Below are 16,514 nucleotides of genomic sequence, written 5' to 3' on the forward strand. Positions count from 1 at the left end.
ACCAAATATTGCAATATTTTACTACTGAACGGCCGATCACAAGTGCAGTTGACTTGCAGGCAATAGAGACATGATTTGAATGGTGCAGTCAGTCCACTGGCACTCGGCCCAAAAGTGTTTGGAACTCCTATACACACATAATATTGCTATTACCTCAAATCTATTATTTCCCTCTTTCAATTCATTTTTCAGAAGTTCGCAATTACGTACCCACACTATATCACTAGTAACAGAACAATATATTGCCTTTTTGTACATAAACCAGTCATAACACTTTAACAGACTTTCTATAACTTGTATGGTACAACTTCACAGCAAGCTACACATTTCAACAAAACGGCTTATTAGTCACATAGACTAAACCGAATTCATTTACCAATGCTTGTTAATCTTACAGGTGCAAGAGAACTCCCCAGCTCAACGTGGAGGCCTGGAACCTTTCTTTGATTTTATCATCTCAATAGGTCATGCAAGACTGGTGAGTAGGTGATCAGTTGGAATTGACGCATGTGCATGAAGAGTGTCTTGGTTCGTTTTACAATGCTTTGTATGAGAAACCTGTTCTGGATTTCTCCTGGAGATTGTTTTGCTTTATTGGAATGGAAATTCTGGTGTATAGTGCACCCAAAGTGTGGATTTTTTGCAGTTGTGCCGGTTGGTTAGTTGCAGATTATTTTAAACTACGGTGTGCTTAAATTTACACCAGGCTCATTTATCTGTTACCTGCTGTCTTCTAACTCTCAGTTGATAAAAGCTACACAAGTCTCTTCCTTTAGTCGCAGTTTGGTCTGTACTGCCTTATCGATTAGGTCATTACGTTTAAGACAGCACGGCAAACCTTTTTACTTCCTACTTTCTTGATTTTAAAAAGGAGTAAGATATGAAACAACTCATCCCTGTGGGCAAGAGCTTGTAACCCAAAAGGTGGGTCCACAGGCTGGAAAATGCTGTGACTATAGTGCTGAGTGTTCAGAATTTTTATTCATGTGGCATTAGTGAAAGGAACAACAAACATTTAAGGAGGGTCAAAGGGGATTTTAAAGACCAAGCTCTGATGCGGCCCCTACCTGTACTTAAAAGACAAAAAGTATCAGAGTGTCTAGTATTAACAAGAACAAGAATGCCGGATATGCACCTACAGAGGACTCTAATGCCATGCCATGTGTGTACTTTGGAGATATAGGTCAGCCTTACATTGAACCCACCAAGTGATCAGATAAGGATGCCCATCAGTCACCACATGGAACCGACCTTCATCATTTGGGTTCCTCTTAAGACCACTCTTGGTGTTATCTATTATCTTTCACATGGAGGGCTAAGGTTGTTAATAACCCTCACATGATCAGATAGATTTTCCGTGGTCTTACTTCTCTACTAGGAGGATGCTTGAGTGTTGAAAGAAGGGACTGATGTCGCAGTGCAAAAAATGGTGAGAAAACAAGAGAAAGTGTGTGAAATAAAATTGGATGAGGGGGTACTGGACGTAAACTTTATTCTATTGCTACCCTCTCTACCAATGTTAAAAAGTAGTCAGAGACAACCAAAGTATTTTTGGATCGTCTAGATGTATTCCAGGGTCAACATGTTTCAGCAATTTATGACGCAGATTGTCATTGCTTTCATCAGGACCATAATAAAATAATTGGTACTACGAACAAGTGCTCTTAAAACAAAAAGTTGGTGCTCAAAACTTTGAATAGATTTCAAAACCGATACTAAGATCACCTGTATCCACTAGGTGTCCACATCGGTAGCTTCACCTTTCCAAGTTAGGGTTTTCTGGGAATAGTAAAAACATGGAAATATTTAGTAGAAGTCTTGTTAGTAAACACCGCGTTCTTATACTTGTGTGTGTGTGTGTGTGTGTGTGTGTGTATGTGTATAATATATATATATATATATATATATATATATATATATATACTAGGTTCTAACTTTGCAATCCTAGTAATAAATGACATTTATTCAAGCACACCCATAGAAAGAGCTTTTTCAGTGCAGAAATCTCAACAATGGATCGAATTGTCGGAGTAGCCAAAGGAGAAGACCTCTTACCCCACTCGGAAGATGTATGGACCTCACCCCACCTGGCCACGGTTCAGGGTAAAGGGGAAGCACCGCTCTAGAAAAGGGGCAAAAAACAACAGGGCTGAAAATGCCACTTATATCTCATATGTTTAGACAGACAGATATCAGCGCCACACAGTGCCAAGTGTTGTTTAACTCAAAAAAGGGGGTTGTAGCCCCAGCACATTTGAATCAGAAAATCGTAGTGGAGTTATTGACCATTACCTCACCCACTCAGTATGAAGGTTACAGTGCTCGCCCAGCTCGCTCTGGATTAATAATTGTAATGGTCAACCACAATCCGGCATACAGTTTACAATATTCGCCCTCACTCAGGATGTAAGTTGTGAAAAAAAGGTAAAAGCGAGTAAGACCCAAGTACGTCTTGACCATCGTGAAAACATGACCACAGTATGCCAGCATCGCTCTGCATATGTAAGTTGTAAAAGAAGTAAAAGCGAGTAAAACCCAAGTGCGTCTTAACCATCGTGAAAGCACGACCACAGTATGGCTAGCACCAACCCTTTTCTTGGATGTATCAGAACTTGGAGAAGGTACATCGATGATGTCCTAGTGGTATGGCGTGGCACGAGTTAGAACTGCCAAGAGTTTCTGAAATGGTTAAATAGCAGGAATGATTACCTCCGATTCACAATCGAGATAGGAAGAGACAGATTGGCTTCCCTGGATTTACTTATCACATTTACTCCAGAGGGTTTACAATCCAACTTTATAGGAAACCACTGGCAAAGAACTCCCTGTTATGCTTTGACAGCTATCACCCAAAATCCTTACGGGAGAACCTGCCATACGGACAGTTTCTTAGAGTCCAAAGGAATTGTTCAAATGCCGGGGCCTTTAAAAATCATTCTACGGCTCTTACAGAACAATTGATCTCCAGGAACTACCCAAGAAGATTGGTAGAACGATCCCTCAAAAGGGCTAGGAATAATAACCGTTCGGCACTTTTCATTTTCATTTCATTTTGGACATTTATAAGGCGCTTGGAAGTACGCCCACCGGCGTGTCCCCGCGCTGTGATAAGTGAGAAGCTGAGGTTCCACCCACCCTCCCCGCCGACTACCTGCTAAACAGAATGGTCTTGAGTTTTTTTCTGAAAATCAATTCTGATGGCTCCAAACGCAGGCTAGAAGGAAGAGCATTCCAGTGTTTGGCCGCCAGATGCCTAAAAGATCTACCCCCCATGCGGGCTTTCCTTACTCTTGGTATCGTTAAGAGCCCTGTGCAGGAGGATCGAAGGCTACGTGTGGGTTCATACACGGTCACCAAGTTCCTGAGCAACGCAGGAGCCTTGCCATTCACAATACGATGGCATGTGGAGAGAGTTTTAAATTCAACCCGACTGGCAACTGGAAGCCAGTGAAGTGCGTGGAGCGCGGGTTTGGAGGGGGATCTCCTGGGGAGCCTCAACACCAAACGGGCAGCCGCATTTTGCAGCACCTGAAGTCGCCCGATGGCCCTGCTGGAGGCACCCAGATATAATAGGTTGCCATAATCAAGGCGGGAAGTCACCAGGGCATGCACCAATGTTCTGCGGGCCGCAAGGGGGAGAAGATCTAACACCTTTTTTAAGGTCCTCAGGACGCCGACGCATACCCCAGCCCCACGACCCACATGTGTATCAAAGGTCAGGCCAGAGTCCAGCCAGACCCCTAAGTTCCTTGCCTCCTGGCAAGGAGCTGGCGCCTCGCCCAAGCAAGAAGGCCACCATGCCGACGACCAGGCATCCGGAGTCCCACCCACAATCAGTACCTCGGTCTTGCTACCGTTTAGCTTTAAACAGTTGGCGGACATCCAGGCTGCAAGATCTTTCATGCAGTTCCTGAAGTTGTCCGCCGCAAGATCCGGGGTACGTGAGAGGGAGATGGCCAGCTGCGTGTCGTCGGCATAGGACACAACACGCAGCCCGTATTTCTCCACTATTCCCGCCAAAGGGGCAACATAGAGATTAAACAAGGTGGGGTTTGGAACCACCAATTCAAAAGCCTCCCCTTGAGAGGCTAACCTTCGTCACCAGTGGCATTTTCAGCCCTGCTGTTTTTTGCCCCTTTTCTAGAGCGGTGCTTCCCCTTTACCCTGAGCCGTGGCCAGGTGGGGTGAGGTCCATACATCTTCCGAGTGGGGTAAGATGTCTTCTCCTTTGGCTACTCCGACAATTCGATCCATTGTTGAGATTTCTGCACTGAAAAAGATGTTTCTATGTGTGTGCTTGAATAAATGTCATTTATTACTAGGATTGCAAAGTTAGAACCTAGTATGTGTGTATATGTGTATGTGTATGTGTATATATATATATATATATATATATATATATACACACACACACAAGTATAAGAACGCGGTGTTTACTAACAAGACTTTTACTAAATATTTCCATGTTTTCACTATTCCCAGAAAAACCTAACTTGGAAAGGTGAAGCTCCCGATGTGGACACCTAGTGGATACAGGTGATCTTAGTATCGGTTTTGAAATCTATTCAAAGTTTTGAGCACCAACTTTTTGTTTTAAGAGCACTTGTTCGTAGTACCAATTATTTTATTATGGTCCTGATGAAAGCAATGACAATCTGCGTCATAAATTGCTGAAACATGTTGACCCTGGAATACATCTAGACGATCCAAAAATACTTTGGTTGTCTCGGACTACTTTTTAACATTGGTAGAGAGGGTAGCAATAGAATAAAGTTTACGTCCAGTACCCCCTCATCCAATTTTATTTCACACACTTTCTCTTTTGTTTTCTCACCCTTTTTTGCAGTGCGACATCAGTCCCTTCTTTCAACACTCAAGCATCCTCCTAGTGGAGAAGTAAGACCACGGAAAATCTATCTGATCATGTGAGGGTTTTTAACAACCTTAACCCTCCATGTGAAAGATAATAGATAACACCAAGAGAGGTCTTAAGAGGAACCCAAATGATGAAGGGCGGTTCCGTGTGGTGACTGATGGGCATCCTTATCTGATCACTTTCTGGGTTCAATGTAAGGCTGACCTATATCTCCAAAGTACACACATGGCATGGCATTAGAGACCTCTGTAGGTGCATATCCGGCGTTCTTGTTCTTGTTAATCCTAGACCCTCTGATACTTTTTGTCTTTTAAGCATTAGTGAAGGGCTCAGACTAGATCAAGGAAGATCATTGATTTCAAAGTGCTATGTTGGGGCAGAAATGTGGCTGTCCTCTTATTTCTAAATCCAACAAATACTCTTTAGCCATCATGTATTTTATTAGCCGTTACTTGATGGTAAAGAGTAGACTAATATAAACAAGTAATTGTGGAGTATTCAGAATCCTGTCTTGCAAATCTAGCAAGATGTATCATCCCATTTAAAAGTATAGTAGCATGCTAAGAAAAAGCATACATTAGTGTAGGCTATGGCAGTCGACCTCGAATCTGGGGAACCGGGTTCGAGTCTCGGCAATGACGCTGAACATCCTGTGATTCTGGGCAAATCACTTAATCTCCCTGTGTCTAACAAAAATGAATGTGTCCTCATATAACGCAACTGGTACTATCTAAAGCGCTCTGATACCGCATCAAGTTCGCGCTATATACAATGTACATTAAAAAAAAAAAGACTTACCTGCCCCCACTCTTAGCCATTGTGCCACTAGCTTGTAACTGTTCCTTCTACATGCAGGTTTGGTGATGTCTTTTTTTTTTAAGCTGCCAGTCTCGCTTCCAGTAGTGAAAGATGTTTAAGATTCTTGTTACAATTTTAGTTATTGTTATCAATTGGCCCACATTTCTTTCAAACAATGTAATAGTTTAATATAGCAAAAAGCGAGTTTCTGGTGGTGTCATGACACTTCTGTATCAGCGCGGTGTAGCCATCAGGAACATTAATCAGTTAAGTTGGAGTTCTGCATTTAACATAGAATAGATTTTTGAGTAAGATCAAGTTTCAACTTCCAATTACATGATTTCTGTAACTAAAATTGTGCTCCCGATGTTGTATGCCATGTGGGACCCATGTACGAACAGCAAAGGAGCAAACCTAAGTTGATATCCAGAACCAGCCCATGGAAATGGGCAGTACAGAGCCAGCTTAACATGCTGAGGCACTCCCAGAAACATCCGTTAAATAACCAGCCTTGGTAGATGTCTCATGAACTCACCCAGGTTCTCATGCCACACACTGTTTCAAGTCCGAGATATCAAGATACAAGCGTTAGCATGGTCGTAGGAATTATTAGGTACAGAAGAGGCCTATAAACTATTGAAGGTGAATGAATGTCAGTCGTTTTTACATCATCTTATAATAAAGGATTGAGGAAATTTAAAACTATGCAGTCGTAGACACTGGCAACTAGGACCACGTTTTTAGGTCTTGAGCCTAGCGTGCACTGCGCGAGGCATTTTGTAATTGAAAAACGGAGTTTCAGCAGTCACTTTGGACTGTGAAACGCTCGTGCGTGTGCTTTTTTGTATAGTGATACCCCATTGGCCTTTGCGTGCGTCTTATTGTAAAAGACTATATAAATAAAAAACAGTGTCCCAATAGGAAGTAATGAACAGTCAGTTATATATGCATGCACATTGCATTGCTGCCAAGGGAAAAAGGAGACTCTCTATAAATTTTCAGTCAAGGTAGTGAATCATCTTGTTTTATAGTTAAAATTCATGGTCAGAATTATACAGTTGTAAGCAGCACTGCATATATCAATTTAGATGACAACCATAAAAACTTGGTGCTCTACAAAAAGTGACTGTGGTGCAGGTGGCGACGCAAGTGAAAAAGGTGAAACAGCAAAATTCTTGGGGCCTTATTGTAAAAGACTGCACGCAATTGGCCCAAAGCACGTGCATAGCTCCTCCCATGGCCTATTGGTGTCTATTACGCGCACCAAGCGCGTAATCGACACCAATTGGCCGTGGAAGGAGCTATGATTGTGCCCACACAGGCGTGACGTGCGCGCCACTTGTTTTTAATTTTATTTCGCGGCAGTGCTGCTTTACTTTCACGCCCTTTGTCTCCCTGCCTTTAGCGATGCAGCAGTGAGTGTGCCGGTAATCACCCCCTGTAAACCGGGACACCAAAGGGCAGCTGCCCAAACCCCACTCTCTTATCCCATGCAAATCCGACCGCAGGTAGAGATTCACTTTTATTTTAATCAGTAACGCTGGTATAATGGGGGACGATGGCAACACTAGCCCCAGTGAAAACGACATTATTTTTAAACAAAGGAGCAATAACCAGATGTCCCTGGAGATGCGAAGTAAGAGGATTTATTGGAGAATCTTTGATCTGGTGCAAATAGCAAAACAGGACCAGTCAGTTTTTCGCTATTTTTAATGATAGCGCACTCGAAACTTATTACTAGAAAGGTAACGGCCGACTATTTGAAAGACACATTCTTACATGCAGGAACGAAATGGAGCGGGAGCCATTGCCTACACTTATGTTATATTAATGGATGAATGTATCATTGTGAAACGTAACTGGTGCTCATGGAAAGTGCTCCAATACCTTCGGGTCGAGTTTGTGCTATATAAATCTGTTACAAAAAAATGGATTATAAATCAATGTGCAATTACAATTCAAAAGTTACAAAACCATTTGCACTTCATAAAGGGTCATTTTAATTTATATCATCGTTGATACTTGGAAAGGGACAAAATATGTTGCCTCGAGCTTAGCCTCGGCTATCACCAGGTCAGTTTATTATTATTTAAACCAAGCAAAATAGCTTCATAGTGATTTTTTTCTTATTTCTATTTATTTATTTTGGCATGGTGGAGCAAATATCATTTCTGTGTTTCCTATCTTACAAGGCAAAAGAATGGAGCAAATAAATTTGCATGCTTCTGCCCCAGTGCAAAATTATCCACAAACGACACTGAAAAAAAGCAGAACATTTTGCACTATTTTTGCTACTTATGTAATAAAAATAAAGTGCATAAATATTTTGTCTGAAACGAAGTATCACATTTCCCATTCGAAAAGTGGAATACGTTTTCTACGTCTTAATTTACATCTTCCCCCAAAATTGTGTGAAATCCGTTACCTTTGCTTTTGACTAGGCTGAGTAAATACCAATTGCTATATTATCTATTCCACACGCAGTCTGAATGAATGGCGTCAATTAAATGCTCCTATTTTTTGGTGTCAGTTGAAAGTTTTGGGTGAAAGCCTCTTGCTTTCAACAGACTCCAAGACACCGTTTCTCTGTGAATGGGCTTGTGGCGTGAAGCCATAGTAGGAGCAGCCATCTTACACCCTCTTTACAATCCTTGCAGTGCTCTGCTGAAGCCAGCAATTCTTCTGCTTACATAGTTCCTAAGTTGACTGTTAATCAGTGAACTTTAGGTACTAATCCCAGATACTTTTCAGGAGCAAATACTGCAATCCTGGACATGACAAATCATGTCAACGCCCTAGGGCTCTGGTCCCTTTTCCTCCAAATTTGGAGTGGCCTGTCACAGGCTATCATGTATCGCGTATGACTCCACTGAGCACCATCACAGTGTGATGGTGGAGTTTGTCAACTAGATCCCGAAGTCCTAGCCTGCTTTATATTAATAATAAAGAGTGTCTCATCAGCTGCGGGAGATCCTTGAGTAAAGTGCTCCTTGCTAAGAGCTGTGTGTATCCTGATAATTGCACATTTGAATCCAAGCAGGGCTGAAGTAGCTTTTAATCATTCCAAGGTCCATACATTCTGGTCCAGAGTTGTGAGCTATTGTAATGAAAAAACGGTGGTAGCAAGGTATACTTAAAAAGATAATTACTGTTTCTACCCATATTCTCTTGACTGCCTTCCACTGTGTGTCTGACCTTCACATGTCTGATCTCACTGCCCCAACCAGTAGTTATATTTTTATATGTATTTACTTGCTGTGTATCTGTGACAGAATGCATTAGAGGTTTGCTAAAATTATGCAAGGATCTAAATGATTTATGGTGACACACTTGTGTTTAGATGTAGGGTCTAGATGGGTTGATGGGCATGTTCTTTTAAGTATTTGGGACATTGACACTTTTGCTGTGAGTAACATAAAGGAAAATATCAGCTGAATCACACGGAGTTTTGGGAATTTTTACTGTAACTTTAATTCGCAGCTGCAGGGAGCAACATCATTAATTTGTAAAAGATGCTGGTCTGTGCAATATAATTTGAGTAAGGGATGGAGTACAGCGTTGTCCCACATACTGTTAACCCCAGCAATTACTGAGACTCTGCTGGCCACTTTCACAAGCCCCAAATGAAGGCATTGAAGATGGCCTCCAACCCACTTGTTACTCTGGTAGTGACATGCAATCTTAAATGCAGTGCAGAGGACCCTTCACCGTCACACTTTTATGACTTGTTGACATGGTGCTTTCTGCACTACTGATCACTATGCCTAATGAGCAATCATGCCCTGGCTTATTCCTAAAACTTGCATTGAATTTCAAAGTGTCGTCCTCACAAACACGCCAAGTCATTAAACTCCCTTCTCTGACCCCACTTAGCAGATAATCAGAAATGCAAAAGAAATAGAACAGTGCTACACGATGTTGGCCTTTGGTGTGGGTAAGGGGCCATTATTAAAATTGTTAAATTAAATTTAAAAAGGCAAAGCTTTTACACCCTTCAGACTATGCAATCTCTCCTCTAGGTGCATGCAGCTCCTACATTTGGACTGGGGTTTTCTTCAATACGAGGGAAAGACTACCCCAGTCTATAGACGGAGTGGTCATTACAGGGGCAATTGCTCTGGATACTCAGATCAGATGTGCTACCAGAAGCTTTGCTATTTTTGGACTTGAGGGGCTTAGAAGAGCCAGACATCTAGCTCTAGCCTTCAGAGGCTTTCCTACCTCTACCCTAAAGTTCTTGGAAATGAATTCTGATCCCTTTGGCTGATAACTGTTAAGTACACAGAAGGATGCGTGGTCCGTGCCAATTTGAGTTACCTCATGGTCCCAACTCTACACTGACTCTTTTGTGCTGCACTGTAAGGTGAGACATCCCTGCTTGCTCACAATGAACAGCCAAGGGCATGAATGCCTTGCCATGAATACTAAGATATTTAACCCATACAGTGTGCGAAGTAGTCTTGTGATGTACCACGCATGCACTTCTGAACGAGCATTGTGTCGTAGAAAGAACTGCCCATGATATAGACAGCACTTCAAAAGAAATCAAAGTTTGGTGGGAAGAAGTAAAGAGTCTCACTGTCCAGAAGCATTTGCATCTGGTGCAAATTGAGTAGATCATTCTTGACAGGAGACGACCTGAACGAAAGAGGTAGATGACTGGTTCCTGACCCACCCATTAGTTTGGTGTCCAAGATGTGACTGGCATGTCTAGAGCATTTATTGTTCCCAGCCTATTGTACAGTGTGTAGCCTCCAGCTAGGTAGTGGTCTAGTAGGTCCTTTAAAATGGTGAAGGAATTCAGACTGCCCAATAGATTACAGCTGCTTAGACTGAAACTCTACCAACCTGCCCAGCTCCTGTGATCCTCAAATTCCTTTGCCTGGGGGAAGATTTTCCCCGTTGATGTCTTCTTTCCATCTACCTTTCAACCACTTTCATTTCTGAAGTCTGGCTCAGGCAGTCTAAAGCCATTGTAGACCATCATACACCTTATTACTGCTAGGGGACATTTGTCTCTTATGCCACCAAGTCTACTGTGTGTACCATACTGTCACTTAAGGGTTTCAATAGAAGTTCTCAAACATTATGCATTTATACTCTTAGTGGTGTAGTCACTACATTCACCTACTAAATCTGCAGTGATTAAATAAATGCTGCAGACATAACAAAGCAGATTTGGACTTTTAGTCCTCAGTTTCCATCTGTATATGTAGATCTGAAGAAATTAGATGGCAAGTGGGCTATTTCAGCAGAAGCTAAGCACTTCCTGCTTTAATTGTCAATCAACATCCGCCAGGCTACTGAAGAGCAAGCATGCTATCATTTAAGTACTGGAGGGCTGCATCTCCTCCTCTACTGCAAAGCATTGCAACCAAGTCGGGGGCAGAAGTACCTGTGAAGAATATTCAATGTATGGGAGCGATTTACATGAGCACTAGTTATGTTACACAAGGATACATTCATTTTTGTTAGGCATGGGGAGATTAAGTGATTTGCCCAGAATCACAGGATATTGAGCGTCCTTGCCGAGACTTGAGCCTGGTTCCCCAAATTTGAGATCGACCGCTACCCTGTTTGGCCACATTCTCTCCCCTTCGGTTAGTCACATGGACTACAAACTTGATCATACCAACAGATCTACACAGAACTTTGGCTAATTACCACCCCATTACGTCCCTCCAGTCCTTAACCTTCCATACACCTTCAGTCCCCAAATCCGAGTTAGGCAGTCTGTGACTGAGAAACCAAAATTGGAGGAGGGACTAGCTATTAAGTGGGCCTGATCCTACGTAGGGATCATAATTGAAGTGTCACTCCAGTGCCCTTTTATGTCCATGCTTTTACTGTACCAGTAGATCCTAACATGTCTAGGTGACTGCTGCATGCTCAAGCTGCCCATGACAGGCCCTTATTTACTTGACATATCCTTCTATGTTCAATCTTCATAGTATTGCTCTCACAGCTAGGGTGTTAGTCAAACATGCATCCCTTTTTTAGGGGACATGGCTATCTTCCTACCTGTGCATGCCTGACTAACACCCTGCCTCCTGAAGGGGCAGTTGAGGACAGAAACACTGTGCTATTTTACCCTTAATATCCGTGGGTTGGCAAAGAATGCAATTTACCTCCCCATTCACTTTTCTAAGAATGAAAGCATAAATATTGAACAGGTAAAACAAATGGCTGCAAATACAATTAATTAATGGATAATTATAGATGGGATAACCCTTAAAGATGTCTCATCCTGATTCTTGATGCAGAGCTACAAATCATTGCTCAGAGGCATTAGAAACCAGCATCTGGGTTCTTTAATATCTGATAAAGCACTTAGTCAAATTATCCTGTATTTAAAATCATAAATATGGTTTGCTTTCAGTATTTAAGGCCTCAACCACAGCAAATTTCCAATCTGTGATATGATGGCAGTAGGTCTGTTATCTTAGTCTATATAAACCATCCATGTACCTAACCCAGTTAAGGGTTTCTTTTACTTTCTGCCAGAACACACTCTGGTCTCCTGAATGGTTTACCTCCCGCATTCCATTCCACTGGTAATCACGTTTTTTTTTCTTCTCTTCAATTAACAGCATCGACTGAGATCTTAACCTTTCAATGTCTGTTTAGGACATCTCTCTGGTCTGAGCCTAGATTGTTTAGATGCCTTTCTAAAAAGGCTTTTCTTTTTCTGACCAGCAGCATCAAACTAACCTTTGACATTACCCGAGCCCACTGGCAGCACCCCATACTTTTTAAGGTTTGCACCTTTACAATCCAGCACATTTTGTAAGATCACATTAAACCACACAATTCTATTTTTGTTCCCCACGGACTAAACATCGATATTTTCAGAAATTTGATGCAAGGCCAAATGCTGGAGGTGTGGTAAATCAAGAAGAGTTGTAAGTCTCCACAGGTCACTTCTACCCAAGGGAAAATATCTCAACTGCCTCTGGTTCTTGAAAACAGAAGACCGCAGTGGTAGCCCAACGATCTCTACCCGCCTGGTAATGAATTACTTTAAAATCTGGTAAAGTCCAAAATGCCAGGCTGGGATAAACATATAACCAGTAGGTCCCTTGTTGGACTTGGCCCTTTTTACAGGGTCATCCCTGAACTGTTTGCTTTCCTCCTGTATTTTGTCTGACCAGTTTTTGTTGGTTTTAAGACTCAGCAATTTTACCCATGCTTATCAGTGCTAAAGTGCATATGCTCTCCCTCTTGTAAATTGATGTATGGATTAGTGACTCCATGATTGGCTTATTCGATTCTCTGTCAGACCCTTGTACAGTGCACTTTGTGTGCCCAGGCCGTGTAACTCAAATGCTGCTGGTGGACTTGCATCACGGATTGTGCCACCCACCTGAGCAGCTTGTAAAGTGTCTCTGGCCTGCCATTGCAAAGCCTGTGTGCAGTCTGGTACTGCCATGTTGACTTGGCGAGTGCACCCACTTGCCAGTCCCTGAACCTTACCTTTTCTACATATTAGTCACCCCTAAGTTAGGCCCAAGGGCATGGTACATTGTAGGTAAAAGGTAGGACATGCCCTGATGTGTGTTGCATGTCCTGATAGTGAATTACAGCCATTTTCATTTTTCTCTATTGCAAGGCTATCTGTTCTCCATAGGCCAGAATGGGCAGTCTGATTATAACATCTTATAATCCTAACTGACTCAGGGAACTAGGTAGAAAATAGAGTTTAGTATGCCTGAACTCAGAATGATAAATACATCTTTTAGTGAAGTTGGTTTTAAAATTCTGTGTTTGAAAATACCACTTTTAGGAAGTAGGTATTTTCTTGCATAACTATCCAAGCCTGCCTCTGCTATGTTGTGTATTCCATGTCTGGTTTGTGAGTGACAGGGGTTGGGGTATTCCTGGAGACTAGGTGAGTCCGCACAGGGCTGAATAGACCTATCTGTATGTAGAGTGGTGGGAAGGGAGCACCTGGGACCTGAATAGGGCTGTGCCTGCCTTCCACAATGCTGGCTCACCTCCTGTGGTGCGTCTGATGTTGTTGGCCTACACTGTCAAAGGAAGAGAAGAAGTCCTGTAAACAAAGTGCTCCAGGACTAGCCAGAACTGGTTTGCACTAGGTACAGACACTCTCTGCCTTCAGAGAACCAAAGAGAATAGTACTATAAATATTGGGGCCGAGACCCTAGGACTTTAGATCATTTCTGGGAATCAAGACAAACCTTTGCTGAGGAGAAGAAACGGGAAACTGAAGGAGATTAACCCTATGCAGCGTGTTATTTGGGTTGGCCTGCAGTGGTTGCTTCATTACCAAAGAATGGAGAAAAAAGGACTGAGTGTGCTTTCATCATCTTGAGGAAGATATCCAAGGGCTTGAACTTCAGCTTGCCTTCTGCCTGAAGTCTCAGGGATACAAGACTTCACCCCTTCTGCTTGCCTGCATCTAGAACTGCGGTTTTAGCTGCTGCTGAAGGAAATTGCAACACATACGCTGGCGAGCGACAGTCTTCTGCACCAAAGCTGTGAGCGCTGCTCCGACTTGCACTGTAGACCAGACGCCGGCCACCGTGCCACATCGATGCCAGCGAGCGACGCCGTAACCTGCCTGAAGCCGTGAGCGCTGCTCCGACTTGTGCCTTGGTCCCGACTCCGAAGCTGACATTGACATCGTGGAGCCGATACTCGACGTGGGTGACGGAGAATCCATTGACAGCCTGACATCGTAAGGAACTGTGGTTTCTGCACCATTGTGACGTCCTCTCCCCGACGCAGTAAGGAACATTCGTCTCCCCTCCGCTGCAGTAAAGAACCGAGTCTACACCTCCCCTGGGGTCGTAAGGAATGATGCCGCGCAGCACCAACAAAGCCGCACATCCCAGACGCCATGGGCTGTCTTTGTTTTTCATCGATTTCCACGGCACTGTTCTTTGTTTGACTCGGGGGCGCAATGCCGCTCATCTCGTGGTCGGCGCCGTACTTTGGGACTTTTCCTGTCATGACGTCATGATCACTCACGTTGGAGTGTTCCTTTGCTAGAGACTAATTTTAAGTGAACAGCCTATTTTCAAGCATATCTTGATTAGTATTGTGGGTTTTTGTTGTTTGGTCTTGTGTTAAATCTATATAAAAATACTTATTTTTATAATAAAACCTGTGGGGCGTCAATCTGTTGTGATGTCACTGTATTACTGTATGTGTTCACAAATGCTTTACACACTGCCTCTGAGATAAGCCTGCCTGCTCGTGCCAAGCTACCAAGGGTGTGAGCAGGTTTTTTTTTTTTTTAGGAGTCTAGCCCCTTACCCTGACTAGACTCAAGGGTCCCTATTTGGTCAAAGGTACCAACCTCTGCCAACTAGAGACCCCCAAATCTAACAACCCTCTAATTAGTCATGGCGGAATGTTGCACCAGCTGAAATGTCGTACTCAAAACGTTTGTTTAAACCTAGCCTGTTTACCAGACATTGACCTAATGCCTTGGCCTCTGATACCGTGTTCAGAGAAAAAGAGGCTATGGGAATATACTAATATTCCACTACCTCTTGCATCTGTTCATCCAGCTGTTTGGGATACAAACATACATTAGCATCTCCAGCCATTATGACAATGGCCCTGGAATTTTCCCATAAATGTCTGAAGAGCTTGATTAAAGACTTCCAGCCAATTATTCATCCTAAAATACTCCTCTTTATGGCGATATATAGCCTGCATGCCTAGTTCTTCAACCCATACTCTACTACTGAAATCTGTATTCCACTGAACAGGTTGACTACATTAAGAGACTTTTTATTTTCCTTAGTAGAAGTTCAGGTCCAGACCCCTGCAGAGGCTCTTCCCTTTCCTCCACTTGAAACCCATGCCTTATTGGTTTATAGAGGCAAAAACAACAACACTATGGGGCTAGTTATGATGTTGGGTGGAATCCGACACCCGGTCAGCGGTCCCGACTCCCGCATTAGGATGCAACCAAACACTGTTCGGTCGCATTCCTATATTTCACTATGGTAGCATGCATTACGGCCATAAACCAGGCGTATTGCATGCTCTTATAGTGAAATGGGAGGTGCGGTTCATCCCTGCAACCCGTGGCAGACTCATCAAGGTGCAGGGATCAACTGGGGGGGGGGGGGGGGGCGTGATCCTATTGTGCTTTCTTGGCCTGCAAACGGAGAGCATGCACCGTATGGGGCCCTGCTGGGTGCTCCCCAACACGCTTTTCAGCATGGTTTTCATGTCCGAAAAACCGACATGGAAACAATGTCGAAAACCGGGTTTGTAATCTCAAGGGTGGAAAGAGTCGCCCTTGAGATTACAGGCCGGATTCCGACTGCCCGACGCGCTCTCCGAGCATGTCGGAAGCCAGCCAAAATGACTGCAAGGGAACCGATCGGCCCATTACGATGCGGCCCTAAAGGCTCCGAGTGAAGGTCGGAGCCTTTACAGGCCATATCGTAAACAACCCTTAAATGCTCTCTTTTGTGATTGGGTAAGAGAGCAGTTTAGGTTTACTGGTACTAAGCATTTGTCGTACTCTGGGACAATAAATGAGACACATACATTCAAGAACAAATCCAAGACCAATTTACACGAATAAGTCTTCTTTTATAAAAATTTTGATACTACCAACTTCCTGATCAAGTAATTTTTTAAAATATTTAATTTTTATAGTTAAGTAAACGGGTCACTTAAATGCATCTTTACCCAGCAATGCTTCCCTATGGGAGAAAAGGCATATTTTGCATACATTATTTACAGTTGGTTTCTGGGGTGTTTCCTTCTGGACTTGGGCCGTAGGGGGCCAAGGTCCAAAGTACCACCAGCAGTGACTCGTTACCTACTCTGGGGTGCGTCCAGGTGTGGATCT

At 43.1% G+C, this 16,514-nt stretch overlaps 1 protein-coding gene across 1 annotated transcript in view; it reads left to right on the top strand.

The window, feature by feature from the left end:
• The window catches only part of GORASP1 (golgi reassembly stacking protein 1), a 234,994-nt gene that overhangs the window by 10,987 nt on the left and 207,493 nt on the right, over nt 1-16,514 (top strand). Inside the window, exon 2 of the mRNA XM_086941451.1 lies at nt 398-478. Within this exon, the coding sequence (XP_086797577.1) occupies nt 398-478 (81 nt within the window). The remainder of the gene's footprint in view (nt 1-397; nt 479-16,514) is intronic.

Source organism: Lissotriton vulgaris, chromosome 10 (assembly GCF_964263255.1).
Source record: "Lissotriton vulgaris chromosome 10, aLisVul1.2, whole genome shotgun sequence".
Classification (NCBI taxonomy): Eukaryota; Metazoa; Chordata; class Amphibia; order Caudata; family Salamandridae; genus Lissotriton; species Lissotriton vulgaris.